The sequence below is a fragment of the Marmota flaviventris genome, chromosome 13 (assembly GCF_047511675.1).
Source record: "Marmota flaviventris isolate mMarFla1 chromosome 13, mMarFla1.hap1, whole genome shotgun sequence".
In the NCBI taxonomy this organism is placed as follows: Eukaryota; Metazoa; Chordata; class Mammalia; order Rodentia; family Sciuridae; genus Marmota; species Marmota flaviventris.
This window is the reverse complement of record NC_092510.1, coordinates 37959555-37984137: the sequence shown is the minus strand read 5'-3', so window position 1 is coordinate 37984137 and position 24583 is coordinate 37959555. Positions and strand designations below refer to the sequence as shown.

Below are 24583 nucleotides of genomic sequence, written 5' to 3'. Positions count from 1 at the left end.
ATTCAGTCATCTCCTGGTTGTGCATCTCAGTGCTTTGCACTCACCAAGAAATGCAAATGTACTGTGTTCTATCCAAAGCGTTCCCTCAGTTCCATAGGCCCTTGGCAATCAAGAGCCAAGTCTGGTGGATGGGGATCTTGAGAAAGGCACTAGAAGCCACAGTTACAGAACACTATGCCCAGGACACACAGTATACAGGAAGCTGCTTTGTGACAGCAAAGCAAGGGAAACAGCCTTCTTCCATGGAGAGAAAAGGAGCAAAGAGGCAGAGAGGTACAAAGGTCAGTCCTGAAGACAGTGACCTACTGCACAATAAAGAATTTGTCTGGACTTTTCCTGGGTTCCCAGCATGGACTTTCTACAGTCTTAGAATTTCTGAGTGACAGGAATATCTTTGCTATGTGAATAAAATTACTTTGGGTGGACCACCCTCCAGGTGGCTTCCCATGGGGACTGGTCACCAGAATGACCAATTAAGTGATTAGAGGTTTGGGACTCTCTACCAGCATGATTTCCGGGGAAGCTGGAGATCAATGTGACAATCATGTGACCAATGATTTAATCTAGCATGCCTACATAATGAAGTCCCAATAAAAACTCTGGACACTGAAGCTCAGTGGACTTCCCAGTTAAGAGAACACACTATGAGAGTGATGTGCCTGGATTCTATGCACAGAGGCCAGGGGAGCTGGGATTCCCTCCTAAGCCTTGCCTTCTGCCTCTCTTCATTTGACTGCTTTGCTTGATTTATATGCTTTATAATGAAACTGTGGCTGTGAGAAGCATTTTCCTAAGCTTTATGAATCATTTTAGCAAATTATGGAATCTAAAGGATTCGTGAGAACCCCTGCATTTATAGCCAGTCAGATGTATTCGAGGCCAGGGGATCCCCAAAGTGTGGCTAGTGTCTGAAGTCATGGCAGTCTTGTTGAGGACAATGCCCTTTACCTTGTGGGGTCTGTGCTTAGTAGTGAGTGTCACTATGGGACTGCAGTTGAGGTTGAATGAAAAATTGTCCTTCAAGGTCCAATCTGAGATGGTGGGGAGGGTGGAGTGAGGAGCATGAAAATGAGGCACTACAACTGCTCACAGGTGGATTTAGCAGGAAGTTAACAAAAAGTTTGAGTTTCAGGCCTCTCACAAGCTTTTTCCAAGGCTCTGGAATGATCCCTCAAGGGTGTTCATATGGTCTCAAACTTTTACAAAATCTGTAAACATAAGACATGTTGTATTGCGTGTTTTAAAAAGATCCTAGATCAGTCCAACGACCAGATTCTAGAAGCTTTGGGCTAGATAAACCCTGGCAGTGACTTAGCCACAGGTGAGGAAAAGGCCAGCTCCACTGCATCCCACATGTTCTAGCCCAGTGTGGAGGAAGCAGTCAAGAGTTTGCAGACCCCCAAACAGGACACAAAAGAGCTGACAGTATTACATGACCAACGAGGCCAGGGGTCTTAATGAGATGTCCGAATGTGGGACAGCTTCTGGGTGGAGACTGTGGCCAAGTCACATGTCAAGCCCTCCTGGGACAGCAGCCCTGTAGAGAGACCTGTCGGAAGCATAGGATGGGAAGAGAACCAGGTCACCATCCCCAAGGCCATGCTGAAACCCAGCTTCTGCCTTTATCCAGATGCCATTTGGGGAAGGAAATTAGGATGGGAGCCCCCAGGAAACAGCCCACTGAGTAAGTGAATACTGAACCACCCAGCCCCCAAAATTGGCTACCACCCAAGAAATTAAAGTTTAAATAAAAACAGGGATTTCAAAGCAACTTAAAATATTCACTTTTTAAAAAACTGAATTGTTTAAAACATTATGAACGCAGAAAAAAAATATTCTTTAAAGTCCTCCACCTAAATAGACTCTCTCTAGGACATGGCAGAAATTTTTAGCATACTATGATTACAGGGTAAAACCTGTTCATAATGAAACTATAACACATTTTTAAAGTAAACAGCAGGATCACTTAAATTTTCCATACATGTGCTAAGGCAGAGACTGAGGCAAGACCAGAGTCTTGCCTTCTTGGACTTGGAGCCAGACCACATTTCCTAGTGTCTTTTGCAGCCGGACTGGCCATCTGACCAAGTTCACAGTGGAATGTGGGCAGACATGATGTGCAACCATTTAGGCACAACCCATCAGAGCTCCACATTGAGGGCGCCATGCTGTTTTCACCATTTCCATTCATGAAGACAGAATGACTAAGCTGGCAGAAGCTATATCAGCCTGGATCCCTGAATGACCCGCTAGAGAAAAAGTGCCTAACCAACCAGGAATACCTACCAAGAACTTTTATCTGAGTGAAAAATAAACTTTGATTTTTTTTTGATAGGTCCCTATATAGGTGTATCCATTGTAGCCCAAGTAGTGAACGTCACATTCTTACACATCATCTACATTCTTATATATCGATCCAGAGCTATTTCAGTGTAGTGATCAATGAGCACTTATTATTTGCACATGGAAACCCCAAATTCTAACAACATATAGATCCAGCTGACCAACTAATAAAGAAATCAGGCAGGTTGGCAATGACCAGGAATACTAGGAAACTGGAACTGAACCATGATAGGACAAGCAAAGGAGTGTGAGTGCACAGTGGAAAGGAAAGCTAGCATTTACCTGTAAAGGCACCACATCAGAGGCAGCCGTTGAGTTGGTCCTTGAAGGATAAGCAAAGATCAAAAGAAAGAGGAGGGTAGGGAAATTCATTCCAGAAGGAACATAAGTCCTGAAACATTTTATCCATGGGGCTGTGATGCTAAAGACAGACAACATATTGTTCTATTCAGTCCAGGAAATAGAATCAAGGCCAGTGAGAAGCAGCTACAGGGAGAGAAGCTTCCACCCAAAGGGGAGGAAGAACTAACAATCTGGGCTGACCTTGAACCAGAGGGGCTATGCAGACAAAAAGGTAGTGTGCTTCCTTTGAGGGCTGGCCAGCCTCTTGGCATGGGCACTGCACAGGCTGCAATTTAAGCACGAGATGGTAGCTGCACCATTCAGCTGCCTTCCAACTCTGGGATTCTGTGTATCTCTGATGCCTCAGCCAAGCAGCCTTTGTGCAACATTGCCAGGAAAACAGAAGAATTATTTTAGCCCTGTTAGAGCATTTCTTATACGACAGTCCTTGCCAATCTCCCTTTCAAGGCTGTGTTGGCCGGCTTTGTGCAACGTGTTCAATCATCGGCCAGTAGAGAACATCTCTTCACATCCAGGCCCTTAAGAACCCCTGGAATTTCATTTCATTAGAACAAAAACTTAATAGGCTGACATTAAACAGGATTACTACTGGTGAACAAGAAAACCAATGATACTAGGCATCTATGTTGAGTGCTGTGTTAATCATATATCCTGCTTAAAAGCAAGTTGCCAACTCACACAAAATATAGACAGTTTTCAAATGACTCATTTATAAGAAGATATATTCCAGTAAAGCTCTACTGGGAACAGCTTCCGCCTTCTTGGATGACTTGATATGTTGTGAGGCACCTTAGGGTTAAAATTGCAAATATCAATTTCCGTAGCATAGTTTCATGAAAGAAACTAGTTTTTCATTTTTAAGATGTGACTACTATGGATAAAAAAGGAAGTCTACTAGACTCTAAAAAGAGAAATTCTACCCCCAAATTCCTGGTAAGTTAATAACTTTCCATTTTGCTGAGATCATACTTTCATTTTCACAAGCATTCATTGGGTCTCTAAGACAAGTTAGGCATAGGATTACCATCAGTAATATAAGCTGTATGAAAAAGAAAAAAAAGGGGGCTGGGGATGTGGTTCAAGTGGTAGCGCGCTCGCCTGGCATGCGTGCGGCCGGGGTTTGATCCTCAGCACCACATACAAACAAAGATGTTGTGCCCGCCGATAACTAAAAAATAAATATTAAAATTCTCTCTCTCTCTTTAAAAAAAAAAAGAAAACAAAAGGTGACTTGCACTTGAAAACTTCCTAAGATTCATAATGTTATCTTTCTTAAGAGCAATTGTCAAGACTTGTTTTGTTATGTTTGAAAGAGGTAAGTTGGGCTGCATTCTTGACCAATAAACAGGGCTATTTTGCCTGTAATATCTGGAAATTATTCACATCAAAAATTTGATTTTAAAATAATGGTTTAGATTATGGTTGTTTCATCTGTAACAACATTCCAGGTACTTCATTTACTGCTTAAATAAAAGAAAGGAAATAGAATTTTCCTGAGCTCAGAAATAAGTATTAAAAAAAAAGCCCACATTAAAGAATGAATCTTCATCATACAACTACAAACCCAACAGTGAAACAAAGGAAATTCACAAAACCATATTCTGAGGCTACTGGACTATCTGAAGGTCTATGATAGTGAAATGATCACACAAGAGTTACATTTTATATGCAATTGTTCAGCCATAAACATGAGTGATGCCTTTGTTAGTCTCTTTTCAGAATCCCATAGACTCCAATCTTTTCAGAATCCAGGTCACATCCCTCTCATCATACAACACTCTGAGCAAATCACATCTCAAGGGCTACCAAGCCCTGTCTGCCTCTGATAGCCAGTCTCAAGATTCATTTCCTTGCCTTTCTACCCACCTATCAACTTATGCTCTGGGTCCTAAAATCCTCATCTTGCAAAGCTTGAAAACTGTAATCCCCTTTGAGAAAATGAATAAATTCCCAATGACTACTTCTATTTGATTTGGTTTTTACCCAACTGTGCTTACTATTTCCAGCGTGCATTTACTGGCCCTGTCTGGAATATATGCCCTAGGTTGCTCTCTCTGTCAAGGTACTAAGCCTGCTCCCAGTAATTAAAAGTAGAGCTAAACCTTCAAATGACACAACTACTTTGAACAATATTCACACATGTGGCTCCCATGATCATTTTGATATTTCTATGCTCCCCAAGGAAAATTGTGGGATTTAACTCCCCAATCAAAACAAGGAATCACCATTTTTCCAAAGGGGAAAAAATACAAACAAACCCTAAATAACATTTTGAACCATCAGTGAGCCAAGTCCCAGGCTCCAGTCTGCACTTGCAATAGACAGATGAGATCAAGCCAAAATCGAGCACGCAGTCCATCAGTACCCACTGATTCTGTGATTTCCAACTCTGTCCTGACCTCTCTGGCCTTCAACTTTGTTGTCAAACCAAGACTATATAAAGGCACTTTCCAGATCTGAATTTGCTTTGGGCCTCTGAAATAACACAGAAAACAATGCTATCCCTGAACTATCTCTGTAGGCCTTGCCAAAGTAAAACCCCTGATCAAAGACCATGAAATGAGGGGGAACAATTAAAAAGATCTCTAAGGTCCCCTTCCTCATTCTGATTCTCAGTTTGAGACAGTAAGGCATGACTAGGCAATTGGTCATAAAACATTAGTGGGTCTCAAAGCTCTAATAACTCTGTGCATCCAATGACCAATTCTGCTCTAGCAAAAAAAAAATGCTTCATTACAGGTTTTTCCAAGCACTGCCCCAAACCATAGAATGACTCTACTACACCAGCACAGCGAGTCCACTGTCTATGTTCAAGAGCTCCTCTCATTTTACCAGCAACTCACCTGCTCAGAGAATACCAACTCTGAGCTCCTGATCTCTCCAAGCCACCAGACACACTCTGAGCACCAAGGACAGGTTGAAAAAGCCACACCTACCCTGAGCCACTGCTTCTCTGTGAGGGCATCGCTGTAGTCCACGTCACGACGCTGGCGAGACCCCCTACCAAATATTTTCTCCTCCTCTTCTTCACAGGTCAACCTTTCTACTTCGGCGTCATCCTTAATAATCCAGGAGGGCAGCTCGTCTTCCTCCATTAATCGAGGCTTGCGTTTTGGATTCCGGGCATCTTCCCTCCGCCGGTCCATGTCCATACGCTGGAGATACAAATAAAAGAGTCACCAAAGGTAAGGAGCTTCTGGGGGCTTCTGTTTGGTAAGTATAAACTTCACAGGACCTACAACTTTCATAAGGCGTTGTATATGGCTGCAGGGTCCCTTTCAGTCTCTTTTATCCTGATTGACTTGTTCTGCCCATCCCTAAAGCACAGTATCTAGGGAGAATTTTTACCAAGTCAAATCCCTTCCCTTCCTCTGAACCCATGTTTTGAGTTTAGTTATGCATTTAAAAAATACTCTTTTAAGAATTTCTTTTCTTAGTCTTCATGCGTGCAAAGCTTCCCGTTAAGTAATTGTGAGAAAATTCAAGGTAAGGGGATGCATCTTAAAAATATGAGCCCTGACTGTACAATTAATTATTTTCCTGAAAGAATTCTTTGAGCATATAAAAGAGAAAGTTCATTAAGAACATTTCCTTTTATTTGAGAGGGCTCATGCTTTTAATTAAATAACTGGCAGGGAGAAAAAGTAACCCAAGATATCACTGCAGAATAGCCACCCATAATTGGGCATGTGGAGGGGATATAAGAGGTTTGATTAAGTCAGTTGTCATGAATGCACTGGATTTTCATTATACCACGGGCACTATCAGAGGGATACTCTTCAATTTTTACTTTTTAAAAGTTTAGCTTGTATAAAAATATTATACCAGAGAGAGAGAGATAGAGAGAGAGAGAGAGAGACCTCAGAGATAACCTCATCTCCACTGACCACTGACCATGTTCTATGTGAAACAGCTTCCTTTTATAGACTTCAAAATGCCAACATCCCCACCTCCTGCTCTTTTTAAAAATCCAGTTCACTTTTAAATAAATTGTCACATACTTGGCTTTGAACTAAACAATCTGATAAAAAAGAGCAAATAAAACTGTCACCTGAGTTGCTATATACATTAGTTATATTTATATATCACTCGCTAGATATATTATTTCCACAATCAAAGAGACCATTAATCATTAAGTTATTTACCTTTCCCTTTCTTCGGTTCTATCGTACTGAAACAGGGATTCGATATATCATTTTTCCTTAAAAACTAAAACTGATAAAATGTAAATGAAGTATCTACTACTCAAACCCAAATGTGACCTGTACAACCTATTTATAATTAAAGGTCAAAGCTCCTTAAACTATGCTTTAACATTTTTGGAAATCATTATATTTCCAGAATGGGGTAGGCTTGGGGACATGGTGAAGTCTCATTGGTAGATAAAAGTGGCCAACCTGCTCTGTCATGTGCTATACTTAGCTTGCAATGCTCTGCTTAATCCTGCCTTCTAATGCTTTGGTATCAGAAATGGGAGCCACCAAACCTTCAAAATTAGCTCATGGAGGATGCTTCGTTTATAGAATGATCTAAAGAAGGGTTGCATGGGGCAACCTTCCAATGGTTGTTAGATAACTAATAAGAAAAAAAAACAAAAAACTTTTGTTAATATCCTATACTGAGAAGACCAAATATGGCCACTCCAATTTTTGGTCATACTGCTACTATTACCTATGTGTTTTTCCACAACTGAGAGTACAAATATTTGAGTACAAATATTTTCTGGACTAGACGCAAATCATGTAGTGTGCTTATCTAACATGTATAAGGACCTAGGCTCTCACTACTCCCAGCACCTGCACACACACACATACACATACACACACAGAGCAAATTGCATAATTTGCTTCATTTTTAGGAAAGGTAGATGCAATTAGAGATTCTACTTGGAAAATACCAGTAAAAAATCTTAAGTCAACATTTAAGAAAAAGACTAATTTCTTATTTAGTTACACATAAATATTTGTCTTAAGACTTGATGATAAACCTGTATATACCGGTACAATTATTTTAAAAAGTATTTCTTGCCTTTGTAGAAAATGTAGCTTGTGAAAGCAGAGTAAAATATTTCAGATATATATCTTGGACTGTCAAATTACTTTTTTGGGGGGCGGGGTGGGTAACTGGGGATTGAACCCGGGAGCATTCTACCAGAGAGTTATATCCCCAGCCTCTCCTTACTCCCGCTTTTTTCTAAATTCAAGAAAGGGTCTCACTAAGTTGCTGAGGCTGGCCTTGAACTTAAAATCCTCCTGCCTCAGCCTCCTGAATAACTGGGATTAAAGACGTGTGCCACTGAGTCTGGTACAAAGAACTTTTTAAGGTAAATTCACACATGATATAAGGTAACTTTTTCTGAAGTCAATTTTTAGAAGTGATATAAATGTTTAAAAGAATGGTTCTAAAGAAACGGCTTATTATGTGTTGTTTAGTGTCCATGATATAAAACCAAATGATAAATTTATATTAATTTTAGAAAGAACTTATTTCTTTATAATAATGGATACAGTGTTTAAATATTTGAAACCTGGAGACTTATTCTAGCTCACATTCCATTCTTGTTTCTCACTAAACTTTTTAATCAAGAGTAGCTGGCAAGGATTCAAATTTTATTTCCTGCCCCCTGGTGGAGGTGCTAATGAATAGTGAATCGGACAAAGCCAGCAGATTAGGTTTTTAAAAAAACAAAGAAAATTCTGCACAATCCTCAAAATAGAAGCCAACCTTTAAGAAACAGGCATGAAAAATCACAAATTCAAAGCATCTAAAAAAATGTGTTCCCTACCAGTCTCACCTATTATAAGACTGTTCTTCATGTACCATATTCCCAAGTGAAAAGAAACTGTATCTTGGGCAGACATATACATTTTTTCCTAAGATTTTCCTTTTTTTTTTTTTGGTACTGGGGATTGAACCCAGAGGCTCTTAACCACTGAGCCACATCCCCAGCCTTTTTTATTTTGAGACACAGTTTTGCTAAGTTGCATAGGGCCTTGTTAAATTGCTGAGGCTAGCCTCAAACTTGTGATCCTCCTTACTCAGCCTCCCAAGTCTCTGGGATTACAGGCATGCCCCACTGTGCCCAGCTCTGAGGATTTTAATTTCTATAAATCCCATCCCAAAAGTAAGGAAGGAGAAGTTTCTCTTTCCCTTATTTCAGGGCAGCTGATGAACTCTCCATTTCTGGGCCTAACTTCATTTCTATACTGGCAGGCAGTTTATCCTCTCCACATCACAAGAGAACTTGGACCCACAATCATGCTAAAGTGTTGCTAATCAGCGATCAGCTGGGAAATTGAGGACCTCTCACCTGGGGGTTCTCCAGTCACCTATATTTTAATAAGTTCCTTAAAGAGAGAGGAGGTATCTCTTTCTGATGTGCACCCCTCGTCTCCTGAAATAGAGAATAATCCATACATGTGGTGAACAAAAGGAATGAAGGAATTCAGGTTTTACAAAGGTCTTACCAACACCCCATGTTGGTCAGCAAGTGTTCTTACTGCTCTCTCTCTCTCCTGGGTAGGGTGGCTTACTTAGGGGAGAGCAGAGGAAGCATACACCCCAGTTGAAGAGTTTAGGAGTTATAACTACCTGAATTTTCCTGAGAAAGAGTTAATTGCCAATTATTGTAAACCATTATGTGTGGACACAATCAGTGCTCCCTAGACAAAAATCGCACACACACATGCATGCGCACACACACAAAACCCCACAAAAATAACGTAAGCATCTACACAGCTGCAGCTCCATTCTCAAAGACTGTCTAGGTTGGAACAGCAGAAATTGCAAACCCTCTGGGTCATATTTGGCTGCAGTTGTATTTTGTTTGGCCTGCACTGTTATACAATAACAATAATAAAAGCTCTGAATTTAGTTGCAAACATTCTGAAATCCAGACATTGCATATTAAAAACATTGATTTCCACCTTTTCTGGAAAATTTGTACTTTCTGGCTATGTAGGTCTCACATTTCTACCTGGTCATTCTGTTCTCAGACATAGCACCTCCAATATTTACTCCAGTTGCTTTCCTCACACTCAGTAGATCTAGCTTATCTGAGTTCTGAGGGCATCTCTGATTCCTGGGTTCTGCAGCATTAGACTATCAAAGCTATGGTGAACATGTATTCACTCCCTCCACAATCAGGCTAAATGTCTTTGATGAAAATAAAAATGAAGGTACTGGAGGAAACTTTATATATCCAGATCCATCTTATCTTCATAAAGCCTAACATTTTGCAAGTATCACCATTCATTCAATAATACCTAAAGCAACTAATACACGCAAAGGGCTGTTGTGGTCACTGAATATAGAGAGTGAACAAAACAGCTACAGCAAAAGCTTTAAGAAGACAGCAAACACCACTCTAATGAGCCACTGCACAGGTCTCCCCAACAGCTTGCTCCCCGCAAACACAGCTTGTACTAGGCCTCACATGTAAACCAAATTCAGATCTCAGGAAAATTACAGAAGCTATACATTATGGAATTTCAAAGTTAAAAACACGGACATTAAATTCTCAGATGCCAAGGTTCTTTTATACCTACTTTGTACCAGTGAAATCCAGGCAGTTCTGTTCTTTATATGAAGGCTAGACCTCCCTTTATACACACCTGCAAGATTCCTATGTGCTTAAGCAGGCTCTCTTGCAACAGTGAGAAGACGCGCACCTGTGTCGTTTTTAGTGGCTGTTCCCTGCTCTGACGGGAGCCTGTTTTTGCTTTGTTCTAGTAGGGAGACAGCGAGGGCACAGTTGTAAACTCAAATGTCTACAGGAGCCAGGCAGGTTTCCTGAATGACGCTGGCCTGAGATTAGAAGCAATCTAGGTGTGGGGGTCTATGGTAAGCTGGAGACCACATGGCCTGTCCAGAGGGTGCAGCTGCTACTCAGCACTGGCCAACCATTTCCACACAGAGCTGTGGGCCTGATACTGCCCAATCTCATTTTTCAAGAGAAGCCAGAAATCAGGATTCTTTTTATGTTGGCAACAAATGCGAAATTTTTAAAAAAGGCTGCGTGGGCCAAACAAAATACGTCTGCAGGCTAAATCCAGCCAGTTTGCAGACTCTGAACTAAAGGAAAGGCACAGGCTTCACAGATGAAGTTCTGCCAGGGCACACAGGCTCCAGGCAGCTTGCTTGGCTAACAGAAAAAGGGGGCAGAGAAGGCAAGCATGGGTTGTCATGATTTTCTGCAACATTACCATAAAAAGGTCAAATTCTTCTTCTCGCCGAGCAATCATTTGGTTCAGAGTCTCATCGTCCGGTACTTCATCTTCTTCCTGGGGTTAAAAACAGAATGATTGAACAGGCTTTAGGAGAAAAGCTGGACAGCTGGGGCGAGGTACAAACAAGTGAGGGGAATCTGTCTTCCACGCCAGGGGGGGCCCGTTTTTGAAGCCAGAAAGAAAAGAGAAGGGCCCCTGCATGTAGTACTTGCCATTCGTATTTTGTAAGCTATTCATATCATCTTCCCAGAGCAAAATCTGTCTAGGGAGGAAATGTGCTGCACTCTAAGAAACACTGCTTCTCCTGGGTGTGTATCTTGATTCTGTTACTTTTAAAACAAGTTACTTAATGTCTCCCCGCCTCAATGACCTCATCTATAAGATGGGCGTGACATCTACTTCACAGGGGCTTGTAAGATTTAAATAAGGAAATCCACATGTAAAATTACTTAACATTAATTCTTTTAATTACATGGTCTTAAAGATCGCAAATGTTAATGCTTCTTTTCAAAGCCTCACAAAAAACTTGAGTAAATGAAATTTTGTGACTCAGCACGCAGCAAGACCAAAGAAATAATAGATATGTACCAAATATATAAACTTTTTTTGTGTGTGTGGTTCTGGGAATTGAACCCAGCGCCTATGTACATTCAAGGCAAGCACTCTACCAACTGAGTTATGTCCCCCACCCCCAAGTATATAACCTTTAAGACATGTTCAATCAATGATCAATGAATTTAAGTAGGCACTATTATTGATCATGGTTACAGCTGTGGTTGGAACAATTCAAAAGCTATCATTAACAAACCCTCCAAAAGAGACAATTAAAAAAAGTTACATGAAGTACAGAAAGCAATTACATATGGGCTAAAGCTTTTTACTTTATATTATGTTAAACTGGGGCCTATTATCTATCTGCTAATTCCTCAGAAACCAACAGTTCTCAAGTGTTCCAGAAATGTTATGCTATGACTTCCACACTTTTAACAAATGATTCTAAAAACTGGGCATATACTATAGAACTTATTTTCCAAAATAATTTCCATCATATGCTGAGTGGGCTTGTTAAAAATCAAATGGGGAATTTCAGTATATCAGCAGAGGGAAGAAAGAGGAAAACACAGAACTTCAAACATCCAATTACACAAATCATATGTTTAAAATGAGGCAACTGTTTCACAAAAAGAATATGAGTGAACTAGCAGCTTAAATCAGATGACGACGTCAGTTCCCAAGATAACATCTTATGCACTGTAGGAACTTAATAAGTGTTAGAAATGAGTGGAATTCAATAATGAAAAACCTATGATTTGAAATAATAATTACTGCTGAAAAAAACCTGCTATTCTAGTTCACCTCTGATTAAAGTCAATCTGTCTAAATATTACATTTCATCTGATGAAGACACAGATTAGGTGGAGAGTGGGCTCAGACCTCCTGGTACAAAATATCTGGTGAATGCTTCCTCCAAAAGCAGATGTCCTCCTTTGCCTACTGCCTTTAGATAGAACTCCATGTTATCCTCTCACATCCTACACAATGAGGCTTTGTTGTCCCCAGGCCAAAGATGAAAAGATTCTCCTGTGAACTGGTAGGAAAGCTGCCCCCTGTGACCTGAGTTCCTGGAGAACTGAACGGCTGGGAAGTTGGTAATGCATTTTCCTGGGCTCTCTGTGCCCTAGTACTTCCTGGTGCACCAACTGAAGTGGTGCCAATCCATGCTGCCTTGGATAATCAGGACCAGGGACTTTGACTGTGGTCTATCTGTATCCCCCCTGACTTAACATCAGGACACAGGCTATCCTGAATGTGATAACATTTGTCCAACACACTGGTGGCCTGGAAGGGATGTGGAGCCCCAGTGGGGCTGCTTACAGCTAGAAACAGCTGGCAGGGATTCACTGAAGGCCCCACCTGGCTAGCCTAGTGCCTGGGAGAGATCAACATCTCCTTTTGGCTCAGGAAGGCTGGAAAACTCCACCCAGGTCAGGGACTATTTTTCACAAGGCCTACAAAAAACAAATGAGCAAAAATGCAGTCAAGATCTCTGGCTGAGTACCACCTCTGCTCACAGGAGCCCTGTGACAGTATACGTCACTCATCACTGTGGTTTTTTGAAATGGCCAAATGTGTAAACGACAAAAATTCACCTGACAAACTGACTCCAAGTCTGCCTCGAATATTCAAATTCAAGAATCAGAAACGGTGAATGATTTGAGATAAAAATTCTGGACCTGTCAAGAGTATACATGTATGTATTTTTCATCATTTTTATGAAACCCAATAGATTAACTAATCAAATATATAAGGCCAACAAACTTAGGAGGCATAATAGCAAAGTGCTTTCCAATTTGCAAAGAATTCATTTCAGGATTCCTTGAGATATAAAGATCTACTTCACATTTGAATTCATTTCAGAAACAAAAAAGTATGTGAGCCTTTTAAAAGAATTTGGTTTTTAATTTATAGAAGACTTCAAAAATACATATCCTACTTAAGGCAAAATGAGATTATACCTAAATATATGTGTTGAAGATGGTATTCCATGTGAATATATAAGGTAAACTATGCTTCTGTTTATAAGTGTGGGCACACAAAACCAAATTTGTCCATCCCCAGCCAATTTTAGGGTAAGGACTGTGGTGGTATTTTATAGTTTTCTAGACCTTATAAATATGTTTTTAAATCTATTTCAAATTCATTTTAGATTTTTTTTTTCTTTTTGTGGTGCTGGGAATTGAACTCAGGGCCTTGTAAATGGTAGGCAAGCCTTGTACTGCTGAGCTATATCCCCAGCACCAGAATGAATATTCAGTAAAAAAATGACTAAAATTGGCAATCTGTAAAATATACAAATGGACACCAAAAGATTCCCTAAAAGAAATGTAATCATCACATTCTTTGTACAATCTTGGCAAATAAAAAAGATTTTTTAAACCAGTATTTTTCTCAGCCTTGGGTCAGCTCTTAGAAAAAATTTTAAGGGGAGGTTAAGGTCAAACTTGAACTAAATGAGCTAGTCTAGATGTCTGTGAAGGTTTGTCCTACAAACATGTTGAAGTGCTGTCATCACTGACCAAAAGGCCACAGAGACCAAAGGCTCTGGAGGGCAAAAGAAGAAAAGGCAATGTAGGACACACTTCCAGGTCTCATCTGGCTGAGTTTGTACCTGCCAAGAGCCCTACCTGCAGTATGGCATTTGCCCTACAGGAGGCAGCATTTAGTACACAAGACTGTGCTTGATGGTGGCCTTTTGGGCCCTCTGGCAATAGCTTGCAAGACATTCATTTGGATAACTTTCAGAGGTTTACTGTGCTTGGGATATAAGACAGCAGCTAATTTATTCATTTTAATTAAGTCCAGCTTGAGAAATTCTTTAAAGAACAAAGGGGTTATTCTTAGTCCTTCAGAGACAAAAGGTCACTGTTTGATTTCATAAACTTGGCTTCTTCTAATACCTCATTTTCTTCTTCATGCTCCAATATGGCCTGCAGGAACGCCCTCCGCTCGTGGCTCGAAGACTTTTGATCAAACATGCCCGCCTGGATAACTTTCTGATCCACATTCAGTTTGTATTTTGCAGCTGCAAGAATCTTCTCCTCCACACTGTTCACCGTACAAAGTCTCAGCACTCGGACCTCATTTTGTTGACCAATGCGGTGAGCTCGGTCTTGAGCTTGCAGATCCTGTTTGCAAGAACAATACACTGTGAGGACAGAGGTGCCTGGATTAGCCCTGCCAACAAGCCCCTACATAAGAGGGAAATAAGTGGGCACTATTTAATCCACCTTTTCTAGGGTAAGGTTTTGCTTACATTTTTAAAATACACAAGCTACTTTCTTCAGAAAAATCTGAGGTCATTCCTAGTTGAGGAAGTTTGATTTAAGTCAACCAACCCAACCAGAAAATAACACCTCAGGTTTTGAAATCCATGTCTCAGAATATTGTTTTTCGACATTTATTATTTATATGCATGCATATGTACATTATATATAATGATTGCTCAGCTAGCCAACTTCCTGGGACCTAACTTTATTGAAGGCTTAGTCTTTAGTTTAGAAAATGAGAAGGACTGCTAGGGACTCAGTAAACTGATAAGCTTTTGGGGATAGAAATTTGGCATAATGTACTAAGATGTTAAAATTGAGTATGGCTTGGATTCAGAAATTGCGCTCCTGAAAATTTGTCCTAAAGAAACCACCATGAATATGCATAAAGATTTATAAATAAAAATGTATCTTCTCAGCATTAGTTATTATTTATCATGGTTTTAAAAAGTAAACATTCTACAATAACATATTGATTTTAAAAATTATGGTATTCTACTGTGCATATATACCAACATAGTAACATAAAAAAAATTATCCTGTAGAAAATTTAACTACACAAAGCTATCAGTGCAAATTGTAAGTTATAAGTGAGTTTGTACATTATGACCTCATATGCATTTTTATCTAAACAAGAAAAAGGACAAAAACCAACATGCCAACAATGTTCCTATTGCCGAGTATTAAAATCATAGCTGTTGTTTAATCTTGTTCATTTTGCTTATACATGGTTTAACATTTTTTTTTTACTTGAACCATGTTAATCTTATAAGAAAAAGGCATTATTGAAATCTTTAAATAAAAACCTTTATAAGCCTATGAGGTAGTTACCTAATTTTACAGCTACTCAATAAAAACATGTCCTGTTTATTCACTGTGGTCCAGGTGATGGTCTCTGGGCTGATACTAGTTACTTGTAGACACTTGTCCCTCATCAGATTGTATATATATTTTTAGGGCAAAGGTTATTCCCCATTTTCCACTTTCTTGCACCATGCTTTGCAGAGCTAACACGTAACAGCTGTAAGCCTCTCCTCTTGACCAGCTGAGCTTTTTGGTCATCTGCGTAGCCTAAGGAAGCAGCAGAATAAAGTCTGCCTGGGAGATTCGTTTTTGTTTCAGGGACCTTTGAAATTAAATGACTAATAGATAAATATCTTCTGAGGACAAATTTTTGCCTTAAGTTAATGCAACTATCATAGTGCTGAACCACGAACCTAACCGAAACCCATCCCAATTATTTTCTAAAGAGGAGAATGAGGTAGGTAATTAAAACACAAAGGTGATGGTGGTGGGCAGGGGGACCCTGAACACCCTTCTCCAATTGTCCCTGTCTCAACACATCTTTAACACAAACAGTTAAGCAGCAGCCAAATGACAAGCTCTGTGTCATCAACCCTTTCACCACTTCCTAGAACAAGGGTCAGCAAACATTTTTGTAATGAGCCGAAGACTAAAGATTCTAGGCTCTCTGGGCTAGGAGCAAAAATGGTGCAACTGTTCTTGCCAAAGGCTACTGTCCCTGCCCAACCATTTTATATTGATACCTAAAAATGTGAAAAAACCATTCTCCAATTTGGGGTTGCACAAAAACAGGTGGCAGGCCAGACTTTGACCTTGAGTCATAATTTGCTGATCCCTGATCTTAAAGATGTTCATTAAAACCACAAAAGAACTAACATGCAAGTGAGCCTATGAGTTCCTTGGCCAAAAATGGGGTGGAAGATATTGTAACAAAGAATTGAGTGCTGTAATTATTGAATGGATTGTTCAATACTTCTGCATCTGAATCAGTGGTCTGAAACTTCATCACCCTGATGCAGAATGATGATACTTGAACACAAAAGCACAGTTCAGAAGAGGGCCTCAAGGAAGCTGAGTGGCTAACTTTTCTGAAGCAGCCACATTATTCCAGCTCCATGGGTTAAAAAATCAACCTGTTTCTAATCAATAGTGTGAAAATGAGCAACTCTGAGCAGTTTTATTGCTAATTCCACATTCATGAGTTCTACCTTTGCTTCTAGGTAGGCCTCTTTATCTTCAATTTGTTAAACCCCATTTCCTCTCTTTGCCTTAATTTTGATTCAATGCAATAGAGAAAACTTACAGAAATGTCATGCATGCTGAAACCAGGGTGGTTTAAAAAAAAAAAAAAAACTCCACTGTGTTCATTTTGGGGCTGTGAAACATGTATTAGCAGGGGCTCGGGGGCTCTGTGCTCCTGAGCAATCTAGTTTCTTTAGGTGCAAAGTATTACCTGGAAGAAGGTGTGCAGAGTGCCTAGCAGTTTCTGGAAGAGTTGTAGCTTAATAAAAAGTTAGTTCTCTTATATTTTCAGTGAAAGCTCAGTACTCATCCAGATCACTCTGAGATCACTCATTTCTGAAAACAAAAGTTTGCCCAACCTAATGGCCATGTTTGAATGACAAACAGGCAAAATTGGGTCAGCCTAGATTATTGAATCAGGTGGAAGTGAACCCACCTATGGTAGATGCAAAAACTGGCAGAGGTGCTCAGTTCGAGGAACTCATGGTCAATTAGGACAGAAAAAATTGGGGGTCTTTTTTTTGCTGCCAAAATTTTAGCTCACTTGTAGTTACAAGAGAACACTTCAAAGTCCCCAGGCAATTTAATTTGGTTCTGGAGGTCTCCCTTTAGCTACTACTGGTCAGAAAAGTTGTGCCCTCAAAGTTTGCAACAGAGAAGGAAAGATGTGAGGAGGGAGGGAGCAGAAGAGGGCACAGATGTCTCAGCATTCTTTTCCATGGGAAATCAGCATTTCCAGAAAGAGAGATTTCCTTTGGCCCTTAGATTTGACACTGTGCCAGTGAAGATGAACATCTGAGAAAATCAGATCAAAGACAAAAGACAGCAAACTCTCCATTCATCTTCAGATGGTCAGCAATAAAAGCAAAGGTACCAGCAAGTGGAGTAATCTAAATGTCCAAGCAGAATGAAACTCCTGGAGCAAAGGGATCACATATTCCTTTTCCCTAGGGACCACATGACAGGAACTGCACCTGTGCTTACAGAACAAATACTGAATGCAAAATTGTAAAGAGGGAAACTGCAGATCTCTCACGTGAATGTGAATTCTACCTGCGCTCTGGGATGCAACGTGGAATATCAAAATACATATAACATGCTTCCTGAAGACTTGGAACTAACAGACTGTGCTGGTGGCTCCCCATGCTTTTCAAGGTCAGAACATTGCAGTGGTCATTCTATGTGAATTTTTTTCATCTACAGAGAATGACTGGGGAGCACGTGCAGTGCCCAACTCAAGAAGGTGTGTGAGCCTCTCAGCATCTCCCAGGAGCTTTACAAGGAAGCACCTAGAGCACTGAATAGGAAACTTGGGGGTGGGGCAATAGGAAACAGGAAGTAGGCATATTCTTAAAATGCATCCTGAACTCTACTTCTTGCCCAAAACAAATGCTCTAAGTCTTTTTGCTCAACCTTCAAAGAAGCCAGTGAGATGGTCAGTGATACTGGAGAGGAGGCACAGCTCCTCCTGAGGAACCTGGGTGAGGTGGATGTACAAGTTGTAGAATTCCTATGCAACGGCTGCATTTTCATTATGTCCATGATCTTACAGGCAGATACATCACCTCCCATGGCAATGTCGGAATCCAGCATCACAAAGGATGCATTCAATATGTATTTTTTAAAATCCATCTAAATACTTCTTTAAAAAGATAACTCCAAACTTACCTGGTAAAAAGACTTTACAATGACAGATGTTCCATAGAATATGAAAATATATATTCACATATACACACACACACATATATATACACACACTATATATATATATATACTACACACACACTATATATACCACACACATACACACACACACATAGATATTTGGTATTGGGTACTAAATTCAGGGGTGCTTAACTACATCCCCAGTCTTTTTTGTCTTTTATTTGGAGACAGGTATAAGTTTCCCAGGCTGGCCTTGAACTTGTGATCCTTCTTCCTCAGCCTCCTGAGTCACTGGGATCAAGGGCATGCACCACCACACTTCGCTCATAGGATATTTTTTCCATGATGATATTTTAAACAAAATACACAAAATAGAAGATTAATTATCATATACTAATTGGCCTTGAGGAAGTTACTTAACTTGCCTGGAACTCAGCTTCCTTGACTGTAAAAGATGCAAATACTAATGTTAACTATACTGTAGGGTAGTTTAGAAAACTGAGCTAGGCAATGCACATGAAGGGGGGTTGGCACAGAGTAAATGTAGTGTGAGTTGCTATTATTGAGTTTTCTTTTTTTTTGGTGCTGGAAAGCAAAATCAGGACCTCTTGCATGCTAAGCTCACATTCTACTACTGAGTATAGTGGAACATTTTTGATTTATCCTTGACCAGATGTGATTTGCTCAAATGGCAATCCCGGGAGATGGGATTAAAATTTAGCAGGAACTCAGTTTTTCCAACCCAATCTTGAGCTCTTCAAAGGCCTGTGTATGACAACCCAATATCTATGCTCCGGGGGAGATAAGGAAAGAGCTATAATAATTGGCTGGGCTATTTCTCCTTTGGAGAAATGGCCTAGTCGTTTAGAAATTTGCTCTGTCCCATAAATGTGAATGATGAAACTGATAATCTTTCAGCTTCTCTCCAGAGAGAGGCCTGGGCTCCTGAGTCAGATCTGCCCACCTGATGAGGATTCCAGTCACTGTCAAAGATGACCACCGTATCAGCTGCCTGAAGATTTAAGCCCAGGCCTCCAGCGCGTGTGCTCAGCAAGAAAATGAAATACTGGGACCCAGGTTCATTGAATTTCTTCAGCAAAGCAGCACGATCTTCAGACTTGGTGGTGCCTGAGGGGATAAGAAAAATAAATTTGCCAATTAACTCCTGTCTGAAAATGGCAGAGAACTAGACAAAAAGGCCTGCTTCCTTGAGACATTTATCCAGACTTCTACAAGTTGGTGAGGTAATCACCAGGGTTTTTATACTTTTGAAAGGAACTCTGAATATTTTGCAATTAAAAAAATATAAAAGGAAAGATTGTTTAAACATTTCTGACTGGGCACCCTTGCAGCTTAACAAATTCTACAACATTCTTACTCTAATCTAAGACTTAATGGAAACATTTCCTGGATTTATTTCTGGGTTGTAAAATACCAAATAATAATAATAGAAAAACCCACCCACAAACACACATGTGCCTAAAATGGTTATTACAATGGCTTAAAGCAACTTTGCTCACAGGCACTAAAGCAAGGACACTTAGTTATGCCAAGAGAATAAAAACAAAAGGAAAGTTGATTTCTACTACTTTGCTGTTTAGCTCGCTATTAGGTATGCTATGGGAAAGACATAAAATATGAATGAAATGTTTGTTATCTGAAGCCACAATAACATTTATATTTTTAAAAATGTAAGCCCTAGTCTGTATCTCAGGTTAACATTCTGCTCTATTAGGTTTAAAGGATGCCACGCTAAAACCAATCAAACATGGTACACCCTTGCGGTGGTTCACACCATGGAGTGTGGTTAGTGAATGAGCAGAGAACCCCAATCTCAGGATGTGGAGCTCACTTCAGGGCACATTTGTGTTCCAAACTGGCCAGTCATTCACATACTATCCATTTGTGATGTATTTATCCAGCCTTTTCATGAAATACATTGTGGAAGGGAAAATGAAAACAAAAACACAAAGCAACCAGCACCCCATCTGAATGCATTTCACCAGGGAGTGCAGAGGCTGGGTTCTGAAAGGGGCTTTAGGCTGATGGGAAATACATATGCATGTTATATGTTATATGATACTCGCTGACTGGCTGCTATACAAATATTATTTCTACATGTTGTTCTTTTTTTTAAGGGTGAAAACATACCAGCAATTTATTTTGCAGGTTTAAAACATTTAAGTGACTAGCTAAAGGAATCAAGTTACTTATGAGGGTCAAGTTCCCAAATGTGGGGGATCTGTTTTTCACATCCAATAAAAATAATAAGTACCCTCCTGAGAAGGGAAGAAAATCAATTCCCCACACACAGCAAATGGGGATTAGAAAGAAGGAGTTTGAGGTTGCTCCCCATTTAATGAAGCAAAGTTCTTTAGACTCAGTGTACTTCCTAAATTAGATCTCTTGTTTGGTGAAGCTGGTCAAATCCTCCAGGATGAATGGTAGGAATTTAGATTTGGGGGAGGAGCATTAACCTGCTCTGCTGAGTGAGGTTTTGAACATGTGGAACCTTTTTATTTTCAGAATTGGCTGTCTGAGACCATGGGAACCATTTGTTCATGATGCTGGAGGAAGACATGTTCTGTTTTGCCGTGCAAGCTTCTCTCTAAGGCCTTTCCAGTTACAATAATTTTTTTAATTACATGGATTAATGGTTCCCATATTTACTCTCGGCCTTAAACTGAAGAAAAAGCCAAAGAAACCAAAAGTAAAAAAAGGGGAAAGAATGGGGCTCCCAGAGGTAATGACATCTGTTTTCTGACAGCAGGATATAAAAACTGTGCATCTATCTACTCTGAGGGTAGAAGTTCAACAGTTTTAATCAACTGAAAAATATCTGTTAATGTATTAACCCATTATGTCCCATCATCCTATTTATGGAACACTTAAAAAACTTAAATTGAGCAACAAATATCACTTATGTAACTCTAAAATAAATATTTGTTTTTAGAGTCATAGTGTTTTGAGGAAAGTAATAAGTGAATAGTGATAATATGCATTAATGGTATATTATTAATGATAATAAATCACACCATAAGTTCTAGATTATGATTTCTAATCTATTTTAATGAAGCTGTGTCAATCTCATTGAGATATTTGCAGAATATAAACTTGGGACCTAGTAAGTTAAGAAGATATAAATAAAACTAATTGGGGAATAGGCCTACTTGGGACAAAATAATTTTTTAAATGCAAAACAAAGCATTGAAAAACAAAAAGAGTGTCAAAATTACTTAGTCATGGAGTTCTCAGGCTCTATGCCAGATACCTCAGGCAAACAGATTCACTATATATCTGGTGTGTATTTAAACTGTGTAAATAGCTGGAAACTTGACAAGTTATAAAAACAAACAAGAAAAGATTCAAATGCTTTTTATGCAAAGCTATAGCATTTCTTATTATAAGGTTCAGAATCAGGTGGGCTTTATCACTGAGTCACATTCTTGGTCTTGTTTTTTTTCTTTTTTCAGACAGGGTCTCACTAAATTGCTGAGGATGGCCTCAAACTTTTGATCCTCCTGCCTCAACCTTCCAAGTAGCTGGGATCATAGGTGTGCACCACTGTGTCCTGCTAGATTTTCATTTCTATTAAAGATCCTCAAGTCAAGATCTTTACTGATCATCTGCAATCTTTTCAATATTGTTCAGAAAGATTCAAAGGCAAATGCTCCTTGCAGGTGCACAGAATTTACCCTGCTCAGCACTAGCATCAGTTTCATGGTCTTTTAGACTGATGTAGAACATATCCAATTATAAGAATATGATTAATAGCAAGGGCAACTGTTTAGAAAATTACGGAATTTGCCAGAAGGAACACACTAAGAGACTTTCACGATTACTAATTTTAACTGAGTTTCAGCTGCTCTTGGAAAATTTCATCTTCTGAGATAAAACTGTATCACTACCTCTCACTCAAAAATCATTTCCAATGAAAACAAAAACAGGAACGAAATAGTAGCTAAGCCTATTCATACAACCATAATCTTTGCAGAAAATCCTTGCTGAGCTGTCAACAAGTGATTTTTTTTTCCTGAAGTCACAATCTGAGATATCAAATTCAGCAAAGAAAATCTGAAGACATTTTACTAATTGGTGATGGAGTATGTGTGTGGGTGTGTGCAGTTGGAAGGGTATATAATAATTTATCTGTGTGTATTGATTGATTCTCCAACAACCCTCTGCTCCCAAAATGAATGGCTGCTGTTTCTAGTAGAAGAAGCCTGTGCAGCCGTCTCCATCCATCTGTAGCACTACGCAACTTACTTGTCTCTTTCAACTCAATGAATGATAAGAGCTCTGATGTCTGAACAGCAAGTGGCTCATTTATCTTATGTCTCCAATTCCTAGTCATTTTCAATTAGTCCAATTAATAATTTTAAACAAGTTCATAATCATTCTTAAAATGCTATCAATTCGGTAAGCCAATACTATTTCCAAGGTGGGGTTTATCTACTGGGAATGCTAAAACTGAGCTCATTTGGAATCAGAAAGATGCAAGTTAAACCCTGTTTTCACCATCTGACCTTTGTTTTCTCATCTGTTAAATGGGAATCATAAGAATAGTGATAAATAAGGATCCACTACTCATTGTAGAGAAAATAAATGATGAAGAAAAATCAATCAATGAAGCAGAGCATGCATCTGCTATTACCTAGGTGTCATCGATGCTCCATAAACATCAGCTGTCAGGACAGTTATTACTAACAACAACAAGGACTGCAACCAATAGACTATCAGAATTTTTCACACTGGCAAGAAAACATTAGAATGAATTGTTTCAAGGAAATCACTTCTTACCAGTTTGATAGATTCAGTTATTCCCAGGTTGCTGGCCTCTGAAAGGTGAGGTTCGAATGGAGGGCCACAAGTAGCAAACATATTTATATAGGACATCTGGCTATAAATCCAGGGGGACATCAAACCCTCCCCTGAGCACAGCGAAAGGTGGACAGAGTGCCACACTTTGCCACACTGGGACAGAGGCTGGTGGGGAGCAACCAGTCAAAGAGAAAACAATCAGGAGTCTTGCCAAAAGAGACAGACTGTGGATGATACGTCTGAATCTATAAATTCAAAATTAATGTTTACTTAACCATCCGTCAGCTTTCAGTGACTTTGGAGGGGAGAGGTAAAAGGGCTTTTAAATCATCAAGTCTGCCAGATGGTTAGATTAGTAATACTCCAAAAGGTAGGCCAAACAGAGAATTCACCTAAAAACTCAAATGAGAAAATGTATGAGAAGTTTCAGTTTGGTATATTTCCAATTATATTTAATTAATGGCAAAAGGGAGACAAAATATTGGATTGAAAATCAAATAAAACCTTCTAATCAAATAGAAACTTTAAATTTCCTGTTCACTTAACAATAACATTAATACTGCATTTGATTAAAAAAAAAAAAAAACAGGTATTAGCAGTTCTGTGATCTTTGTACCCAGGGATTAAACGCATCCTGGCTGTAAATTAGCTCTGTTTCCTCCTCACCACTCTTTGAACACATTCTCACCTGCCACAGTATGAAAACTGTAACATCTTTAATCTCTAAAATGTTATAGCCAGTATTAAATTCATAAAAGTAACTTAGGGAACATTACCAATTTCATCTTTTCTTCCCATTCATATTTGCTAACTAATGTTTATGATGTGGTATTTCAATTTTACTTTTGAAATCAGACTAAATGCTGATTTCGTCTGCAAAATGCAGGGAACAATGAAGTCAAATCTCCTAACAATGTGACACGTAGGTATGTTCTCTTGAGAAAAAGAGAATTTACTGATAGATATAACTGGAGATGAACATTATACTGCTATACTAGAGAAAGGAGACATAGCTTTTATTCCCTTAAAATATATCTTCTCAGGAAAAGGTAAAGGATTTTCAGCATTTTCAACATGATGCATAAGCATCATGTTGATCCTAAGAGCAAGGAAAATTTTTAAAATTTAGTGTAACTGTAATACTCATAAGTGACTCTGAATTCATTTGTGTTGGCTTAAATGTAGAACAACTGCACAATGATGTAAGCTTATTGAAAGGTAGAGAATGTAAAAACTGCCACCTAGAAAACTTGTACCTGGGCTCAGGATATAGCCTACCATGTGCAAGGA

The 24583-nt window shown here is 39.3% G+C and overlaps 1 protein-coding gene across 9 annotated transcripts in view; it reads right to left on the bottom strand.

Moving 5' to 3' along the window:
- Window positions 1–24583, bottom strand: part of Smarca2 (SWI/SNF related BAF chromatin remodeling complex subunit ATPase 2) — a 166149-nt gene that overhangs the window by 51874 nt on the left and 89692 nt on the right. For all 9 annotated transcript variants that reach the window (XM_071600594.1, XM_071600595.1, XM_027954780.3 and 6 more), the window contains 4 exons: window positions 19437–19600; window positions 14393–14620; window positions 10911–10988; window positions 5643–5861 (listed from right to left, as the gene is read on the bottom strand). In XM_071600594.1, coding sequence (XP_071456695.1) covers window positions 5643–5861; window positions 10911–10988; window positions 14393–14620; window positions 19437–19600 — 689 coding nt within the window. The remainder of the gene's footprint in view (window positions 1–5642; window positions 5862–10910; window positions 10989–14392; window positions 14621–19436; window positions 19601–24583) is intronic.